Source organism: Homarus americanus, unplaced genomic scaffold, assembly GCF_018991925.1.
Source record: "Homarus americanus isolate GMGI-L3 unplaced genomic scaffold, GMGI_Hamer_2.0 scaffold6126, whole genome shotgun sequence".
Classification (NCBI taxonomy): domain Eukaryota; kingdom Metazoa; phylum Arthropoda; class Malacostraca; order Decapoda; family Nephropidae; genus Homarus; species Homarus americanus.
The window spans coordinates 1-9484 of NW_024747424.1; the positions used below are offsets into that span (position 1 = coordinate 1).

Here is a 9484-nt window from a genome sequence, read left to right on the forward strand (position 1 = left end):
AGGAGAGGGCGAGTCAGCCTTGAGAAAGTTGACTTGGGTTTTGTTCAGGTGGACGAGTGTGTTCCGTCCCCACAGAGAGTTAATGACTTGTATACGGTGTTAGGGTTGCCTCCAGGTTGTTAGGCGAGGCACAGGAGTAACAGCGGTAAAACATGAGAACTGAAGCAGTGAATGTCTTAAACAATGAGGAATGATATTATAATGGGGGAGTCAGTACAAGAGAAATTGTTTAAGTGAAGAATTTAATAGGTAAATATTTTATGTGAACCCCGACGAGAGGGAAAAATAGGACATCATTATGTGATATACCACAGATGATGAAAGAACATTTTTAGAAGGAATATTCACCGAGTCTCTTATAATGGGTCAATAGTTGCTGAACTGTAGGGTCTTGGAGGGTTGGAAGACCTTTGTGGAAGAAGATGGAGTAACGAAATATCCAGTGAACATAATTATGGTCCAACACACACTGATGGATGGCGGTAATGAAAATGAAGGTACACGATGGCGCTAACACTGGGAGTACTGACGGAGGCCGCAACCGCCAGTAGCTCCGTGTACAGTTGCCAAAGACTGGAAGGCGTCCCTCAATAACGGCGGGAGTTTTCATGTCTTGTCTTGTAGAGAAAGAGGAGGTGAAAGAAGAGTGTAATAGAAGAACAGAATATTTAGTGAGTTAAAGAGACTTAGGTAGTAGATAACAAGTGTAAAATAATACATTATACAACATACACATATACAGTACGTGGATGTTTGTACTTACTGGTAGATGTTTTATCTCCTGTTTGTTTGCCTACAGCAGGGGTGTGTGTGTGTGTGTGTGTGTGTGTGTGTCTGAATTACTAGCATATTTATCAGTCATTTTCTATCTCCTCTCTCCAAATTACAAAACTAGCCCAACCAGCGGCCCGCGGGCCACATCCGGCCCTCAAACAATTCCACAAATCAAGGCGCCAAAGTAGGCGCCATCATCGTATCCGATATACTATTTTTGTTTATATGTTTAACTTTTAACATAGATTTTTCATAATATTATACCGGTATCGTTTGTGTTGGTTCCTAATGACTAATTATATAATGTTATGAAGTATCCCATAATAATTTATCAGGACACCACACATACAGTTGTACGTCTCAACGCTCAGATTGGACACAGAAAATAAAACGTTAATGGCAATGCTTACAGCACAAAAATGGTAATAGATATGGCATGAACTGACAATGGCAATTATAGTTACAACATTAAATTGTGGTCAGATTTGGCGGTGCCTCAAGTTTTCAAGGATCGTTCAAAACCACATCTGGCGTAAACGTGAATGGTGGTTCTCCTTCCAGGTTGTATGATACCCCCAACCAACAACGCCAACGGTGGTCATGGCAACCAAAACAACCAAACTCCATCTAGCCTCTATCAGACACCTGGCAAATAATATTGTGCTTAGCTCTGGTTCTTGTGGTATTACTGGATTATGAACTTTCAGGTTTTATGTTCATCTAAGTGATTGTTCCCCTGTAGGTACACAACTGTTCAAACTTCAGATAAAAATTCAACCTATATTGAAATTAACGTTATGTCTCAAGGCGAAGTAGAAGTGAATATAGGTAATATATGTAACAATAAACAGATACGTCTTTCAAATCTTCTTCAGAAGTATGAAATAAGAACAAATGTTTACTTAAAAACTGTTGATAACTCTTGCAGTTATTGAACCATTTTAATTGGTATCATCTACTTTACAATAAGCAAACAAAACTTCAAAAACCTGTTCAGTATTATGTCTAACGCCAGTTTCTAAATTTTCCATATTCGCTCTAACTAATAAATACATTTAGTCTATATAAAAACGAATAATGTACTACTGAAGTACAATATGCGCTGAAAGACCTCAACACAGCTATACAGTGCATCATAACTCATAACATCAAGAGTGAACACACACACACACACACTCACACACACACACACACACACTGTTATGTTGTCACCCAGTGGGGGGTCACGGCGGGCTGGGTAGATCCTCTCACACAGTGGAGGAAGTCCTTCACTCGTCACCCCTGACCTTGCTGCTCCTCCTCGTATATATGCCGGTAACCTCCGCCACAACATCACACCCACCGCCGCCTCCACCAGACACACATCTCTCCTGCTGGAATTTCTAATACTGGAAGTGAAGCTGTAAATAAAGTGTTGCTACACCTTCCAGACATGGCTGCTGTGACACGCAAAGTTATGGTGCTGGGTAAGAACCAACACAGCCGTCCCGCAGACGAGACCACAGAAGGAATGACTTGTGAATGACCACCAATGTTGTACATCCACATTACTGTACTAGTGACACTTCTACTGTGACCTGACTCTTGTGTTATAACTAAACCAGACTGTTGATATACATGGTGCTATGATCCACAAGTTCTTCATTACTTATTATGTGACGTAACAAATAGTGGACAACAGACAGGAAAATATATCAATAATGATTTTAGTAATTTCCAGATAATTAATGTTATATTCTATTTAAAATACAACCAACAATACAAGTAAAACTTAACAAACAATAATGACGAGTCGAGAAGAATTATCAGTTTAAGATTCATTAATATATTAAACAGGCTTATCAAACATTTCACACCACCAGTTGTTCCAATATAATATTCTGTTCACCAGAAGAACTTTGACTCACCCATAATGTGTAATAATTGCAATGTTATGTATCTATTTTGGAGTAACACCACAAATACTTTATTGATACATAATTTCAGCTTTTAGGACACATAACATCAATAATCTTCATCAATATTAAGTAGTCTGTTCCTTAGACACTGTGCAGGTGTGGTCTCTCTCGTGGACACTGTTGATGATGTCACTGTCTTTATCACTCCTGTTGGGTTAGTCTCAGCCTCAATAGGTAAAACCTACTTAGTTTTTTTTACTTTATTTTCAACAAACTGACGTAAATGTTTCCTTGGTTCTCACTCACTTAGCTCTCCTGGGTGTGACCAGCGCCGCCTACCTCAACGACCTCCAGGGTCCTGCTGCCAACCAGTTCTCTCTTCCTAACGGTAACGGTGGAGGTAACAGAGGTTACGGTGGTGGTAACAGTGGAGGTAACGGGGGTTATAGTGGTGGAAACGGTGGGGGTAACGGAGGCAACGGTGGGGGAAGTGGAGGCTACGGCGGTAGCAACGGTGGAGGCAACGGTGGCAACGGAGGAGGATATGGTGGTAGTAACGGCAGAGGTAACGGAGGAATCGGAGGCAACGGTGGAGGTAACGGAGGATACAACGGAGGTAGCGGTGATCCTATTGCTGACCTCGCTGACGCCATCCCTGGCGGTGGCGTCCCCGGCCAGGACTACCCCATCCTCGCCTTTGTCCCCAACACCGGCTTCTCCTGTGACGGTCAACTTCCCGGCTACTACGCCGACACTGCTCCCGAGGCCGGCTGCCAGGTGAGTCTATACTCTCTGGTTATTCTTTGTGTCCCATTTCGCTATTATACAGTGTATAACCATGACGACATCCACCTTAACATTCAAAATTATTTTGTACATTTTTCTTTGGACCATAAAAATTATATTTACTATTGGAAAACAACAACATCCAAAGAACTTATTTAAGTCAACATTCTCAGGTGTTCCACATCTGTCAACAAGGTGGCAGGATCGACTCCTTCCTGTGTCCCAACGGCACCATCTTCAACCAGCAGTACTTCGTGTGTGACTGGTGGTACAACTTCGACTGTTCCACCGCTGAACAATTCTACGACCTCAACTCTCAAATTGGACAAACTAATGGAAATGGCAATGGTTATGGCACTGGAAATGGTAATGGCAACAATGGTTACAATGGTGGTAATGGTGGCAGATTTGGCGGTGCTTCAGGTCTTCAAGGATCGTTCTCAACCACATCTGGCGGAAGCGTCAATGGTGGTTCTCCTTCCAGATTGTATGATACCCCAACCAACAACGCCAACGGTGGTAATGGCAACCAAAACAACCAAACTCCATCTAGCCTCTACCAGACACCTGGCAAATAAACTCAATTGGTTATGCTTCACGACAAATTCTAAATGGTGTTTTCGTTTAATGACTTTTACATCACATTTTCCTATTCTCCATGTTAGTTGTCCTGAGAACACTCCGTCTTGTCCCTACAGCCATTAAACGTAAACATCATTTAGAGTGAGACAATAAGAGCTACACACCTGTTGATGACTTACCTGTTCTTCTTAACTAATTAGAGACTCGTCGACTATTTTACTGTTATTTCATATTTTATGTATATAGTTATATATTATTCCCTATTCGGTATCTTACCAAATTTCATACTTATTCAATCTAATAGGATGTCTATTATGTTAGAGTGCGGTGTTACTCCGGTGCCATATTGATCTGAGAACCTTTGATATGTTTTATACGTGCAATACAAATAAAAAATCATAAACATTACATATCAATTCCAATTAACCTTTCGTCTTTAAATAAATTGATTCACAACCAGCCTGTCGGTAGGTAGAGGAGAGGGCGAGTCAGCATAGAGAAAGTTGACTTGGGTAGTGTTCAGGTGGACGAGTGTGTTCCGTCCCCACAGAGAGTTAATGACTTGTATACGGTGTTAGGGTTGCCTCCAGGTTGGTAGGCGAGGTACAGGAGTAACAGCGGTAAAACATGAGAACTGAAGCAGTGAATGTCTTAAACACTGAGGAATGATATTATAATGGGGGAGTCAGTACAAGAGAAATTGTTTAAGTGAAGAATTTAATAGGTAAATATTTTATGTGAACCCCAACGATAAGGAAAAATAGGACATCATTATGTGATATACCACAGATGATGAAAGAAGATTTTTAGAAGGAATATTCACCGAGTCTCTTATAATGGGTCAATAGTTGCTGAACTGTAGGGTCTTGGAGGGTTGGAAGACCTTTGTGGAAGAAGATGGAGTAACGAAATATCCAGTGAACATAATTATGGTCCAACACACACTGATGGATGGCGGTAATGAAGGTACACGATGACGCTAACACTGGGAGTACTGACGGAGGCCGCAACCGCCAGTAGCTCCGTGTACAGTTGCCACAGACTGGAAGGCGTCCCTCAATAACGGCGGGAGTTTTCATGTCTTGTCTTGTAGAGAAAGAGGAGGTGAAAGAAGAGTGTAATAGAAGAACAGAATATTTAGTGAGTTAAAGAGACTTAGGTAGTAGATAACAAGTGTAAAATAATACACTATACAACATACACATATACAGTACGTGGATGTTTGTACTTACTGGTAGATGTTTTATCTCCTGCTTGTTTGCCTACAGCAGGTGTGTGTGTGTGTGTGTGTGTGTGTGTGTGTGTGTGTGTGTGTGTCTGAATTACTAGCATATTTATCAGTCATTTTCTATCTCCTCTCTCCAAATTACAAAACTTGCCCAACCAGCGGCCCGCGGGCCACATCCGGCCCTCAAACAATTCCACAAATCAAGGCGCCAAAGTAGGCGCCATCATCGTATCCGATATACTATTTTTGTTTATATGTTTAACTTTTAACATAGATTTTTCATAATATTATACCGGTATCTTTTGTGTTGGTTCCTAATGACTAATTATATAATGTTATGAAGAATCCGATAATAATTTATCAGGACACCACACATACAGTTGTACGTCTCAACGCTCAGATTGGACACAGAAAATGAAACGTTAATGGCAATGCTTACAGCACAAAAATGGTAATAGATATGGCATGAACTGACAATGGCAATTATAGTTACAACATTAAATTGTGGTCAGATTTGGCGGTGCCTCAAGTTTTCAAGGATCGTTCAAAACCACATCTGGCGTAAACGTGAATGGTGGTTCTCCTTCCAGGTTGTATGATACCCCCAACCAACAACGCCAACGGTGGTCATGGCAACCAAAACAACCAAAACAACCAAACTCCACCTGGCCTCTCTCAAACACCTGGCAAAGAATCTTGTGTTTAGATCTGGTCGCTGTGGTATTACTGGATTCAGCACCTTCAGGCTTTTTGTTCATCTAAGTGATTGTTCCCCTGTAGGTACACAACTGTTCAAACTTCAGATAAAAATTAAACCTATATTGAAATTAACGTTATGTCTCAAGGCGAAGTAGAAGTGAATATAGGTAATATATGTAACAATGAAGAGATACGTCTTTCAAATCTTCTTCAGAAGTATGAAATATGAACAAATGTTTACTTAAAAACTGTTGATAACTCTTGCAGTTATTGAACCATATTAATTAGTATCATATACTTTACAATAAGCAAACAAAACTTCTAAAACCTGTTCAGTATTATGTCTAATGCCAGTTTCTAAATTTTCCATATTCGCTCTAACTAATAAATACATTTAGTCTATATAAAAACGAATAATGTACTACTGAAGTACAATATGCGCTGAAAGACCTCAACACAGCTATACAGTGCATCATAACTCATAACATTAAGAGTGAACACACACACACACACACACTGTTATGTTGTCACCCAGTGGGGGGTCACGGCGGGCTGGGTAGATCCTCTCACACAGTGGAGGAAGTCCTTCAATCGTCACCCCTGACCTTGCTGCTCCTCCTCGTATATATGCCGGTAACCTCCGCCACAACATCACACCCACCGCCGCCTCCACCAGACACACATCTCTCCTGCTGGAATTTCCAATACTGGAAGTGAAGCTGTAAAGAACGTGTTGCTACACCTTCCAGACATGGCTGCTGTGACACGCAAAGTTATGGTGCTGGGTAAGAACCAACACAGCCGTCCCGCAGACGAGACCACAGAAGGAATGACTTGTGAATGACCACCAATGTTGTACATCCACATTACTGTACTAGTGACACTTCTACTGTGACCTGACTCTTGTGTTATAACTAAACCAGACTGTTGATATACATGGTGCTATGATCCACAAGTTCCTTCTTTACTTATTATGTGACGTAAAAAATAGTGGACAACATACAGGAAAATATATCAATAATGATTTTAGTATTTTCCAGATAATTAATGTTATATTATATTTAAAATACAACCAACAATACAAGTAAAACTTAACAAACAATAATGACGAGTCGAGAAGAATTATCAGTTTAAGATTCATTAATATATTAAACAGGCTTATCAAACATTTCACACCACCAGTTGTTCCAATATAATATTCTGTTCACCAGAAGAACTTTGACTCACCCATAATGTGTAATAATTGCAATGTTATGTATCTATTTTGGAGTAACACCACAAATACTTTATTGATACATAATTTCAGCTTTTAGGACACATAACATCAATAATCTTCATCAATATTAAGTAGTCTGTTCCTTAGACACTGTGCAGGTGTGGTCTCTCTCGTGGACACTGTTGATGATGTCACTGTCTTTATCACTCCTGTTGGGTTAGTCTCAGCCTCAATAGGTAAAACCTACTTAGTTTTTTATACTTTATTTTCAACAAACTGACTTAAATGTTTCCTTGGTTCTCACTCACTTAGCTCTCCTGGGTGTGACCAGCGCCGCCTACCTCAACGACCTCCAGGGTCCTGCTGCCAACCAGTTCTCTCTTCCTAACGGTAACGGTGGAGGTAACAGAGGTTACGGTGGTGGTAACAGTGGAGGTAACGGGGGTTATAGTGGTGGAAACGGTGGGGGTAACGGAGGCAACGGTGGGGGAAGTGGAGGCTACGGCGGTAGCAACGGTGGAGGCAACGGTGGCAACGGAGGAGGATATGGTGGTAGTAACGGCAGAGGTAACGGAGGAATCGGAGGCAACGGTGGAGGTAACGGAGGATACAACGGAGGTAGCGGTGATCCTATTGCTGACCTCGCTGACGCCATCCCTGGCGGTGGCGTCCCCGGCCAGGACTACCCAATCCTTGCCTTTGTCCCCAACACCGGCTTCTCCTGTGACGGTCAACTTCCCGGCTACTACGCCGACACTGCTCCCGAGGCCGGCTGCCAGGTGAGTCTATACTCTCTGGTTATTCTTTGTGTCCCATTTCGCTATTATACAGTGTATAACCATGACGACATCCACCTTAACATCCAAAATTATTTTGTACATTTTTCTTTGGACCATAAAAATTATATTTACTATTGGATAACAACATCCAAAGAACTTATTTAAGTCAACCTTCTCAGGTGTTCCACATCTGTCAACAAGGTGGCAGGATCGACTCCTTCCTGTGTCCCAACGGCACCATCTTCAACCAGCAGTACTTCGTGTGTGACTGGTGGTACAACTTCGACTGTTCCACCGCTGAACAATTCTACGACCTCAACGCACAAATTGGACAAACTAATGGAAATGGCAATGGTTATGGTACTGGAAATGGTAGTGGCAACAATGGTTACAATGGTGGTAATGGTGGTACCTTAGCGGTGCTTCAGGTCTTGCTGATCGTTCTCAACCACATCTTGGAGCAAGCGTCAATGGTGGTTCTCCCCTTCCAGGTCTCTAAGGATAATCTTCAAACCAACAACGCCAACGGTGGTACTGGCAACCAAAAACAACCAAACTCCATCTAGCCTCTACCAGACACCTGGCAAATAAACTCAATTGGTTATGCTTCACGACAAATTCTAAATGGTGTTTTCGTTTAATGACTTTTACATCACATTTTCCTATTCTCCATGTTAGTTGTCCTGAGAACACTCCGTCTTGTCCCTACAGCCATTAAACGTAAACATCATTTAGAGTGAGACAATAAGAGCTACACACCTGTTGATGACTTACCTGTTCTTCTTAACTAATTAGAGACTCGTCGACTATTTTACTGTTATTTCAGATTTTATGTATATAGTTATATATTATTTCCTATTCGGTATCTTACCAAATTTCATACTTATTCAATCTAATAGGATGTCTATTATGTTAGAGTGCGGTGTTACTCCGGTGCCATATTGATCTGAGAACCTTTGATATGTTTTATACGTGCAATACAAATAAAAAATCATAAACATTACATATCAATTCCAATTAACCTTTCGTCTTTAAATAAATTGATTCACAACCAGCCTGTCGGTAGGTAGAGGAGAGGGCGAGTCAGCCTTGAGAAAGTTGACTTGGGTTTTGTTCAGGTGGACGAGTGTGTTCCGTCCCCACAGAGAGTTAATGACTTGTATACGGTGTTAGGGTTGCCTCCAGGTTGTTAGGCGAGGTACAGGAGTAACAGCGGTAAAACATGAGAACTGAAGCAGTGAATGTCTTAAACACTGAGGAATGATATTATAATGGGGGAGTCAGTACAAGAGAAATTGTTTAAGTGAAGAATTTAATAGGTAAATATTTTATGTGAACCCCGACGAGAGGGAAAAATAGGACATCATTATGTGATATACCACAGATGATGAAAGAACATTTTTAGAAGGAATATTCACCGAGTCTCTTATAATGGGTCAATAGTTGCTGAACTGTAGGGTCTTGGAGGGTTGGAAGACCTTTGTGGAAGAAGATGGAGTAACGAAATATCCAGTGAACATAA

The 9484-nt window shown here is 41.2% G+C and overlaps 2 protein-coding genes across 2 annotated transcripts; both read left to right on the forward strand.

Annotated features, from left to right (window-relative positions):
- Positions 1 to 2131: 2131 nt before the first annotated feature.
- On the forward strand, positions 2132 to 4448 carry LOC121879602 (trihydrophobin-like). The gene is made up of 3 exons (XM_042386270.1): positions 2132 to 2240; positions 2983 to 3449; positions 3632 to 4448. Exons 1-3 carry the CDS (start codon positions 2207 to 2209, stop codon positions 4034 to 4036), a joined length of 906 nt encoding a protein of 301 aa, XP_042242204.1. The 5' UTR covers positions 2132 to 2206; the 3' UTR covers positions 4037 to 4448.
- A 2185-nt stretch (positions 4449 to 6633) lies between these two features.
- On the forward strand, positions 6634 to 8528 carry LOC121879603 (trihydrophobin-like). Its single transcript, XM_042386271.1, has 3 exons — positions 6634 to 6752; positions 7496 to 7962; positions 8142 to 8528. Exons 1-3 carry the CDS (start codon positions 6719 to 6721, stop codon positions 8526 to 8528), a joined length of 888 nt encoding a protein of 295 aa, XP_042242205.1. The 5' UTR covers positions 6634 to 6718.
- Positions 8529 to 9484: the final 956 nt, after the last annotated feature.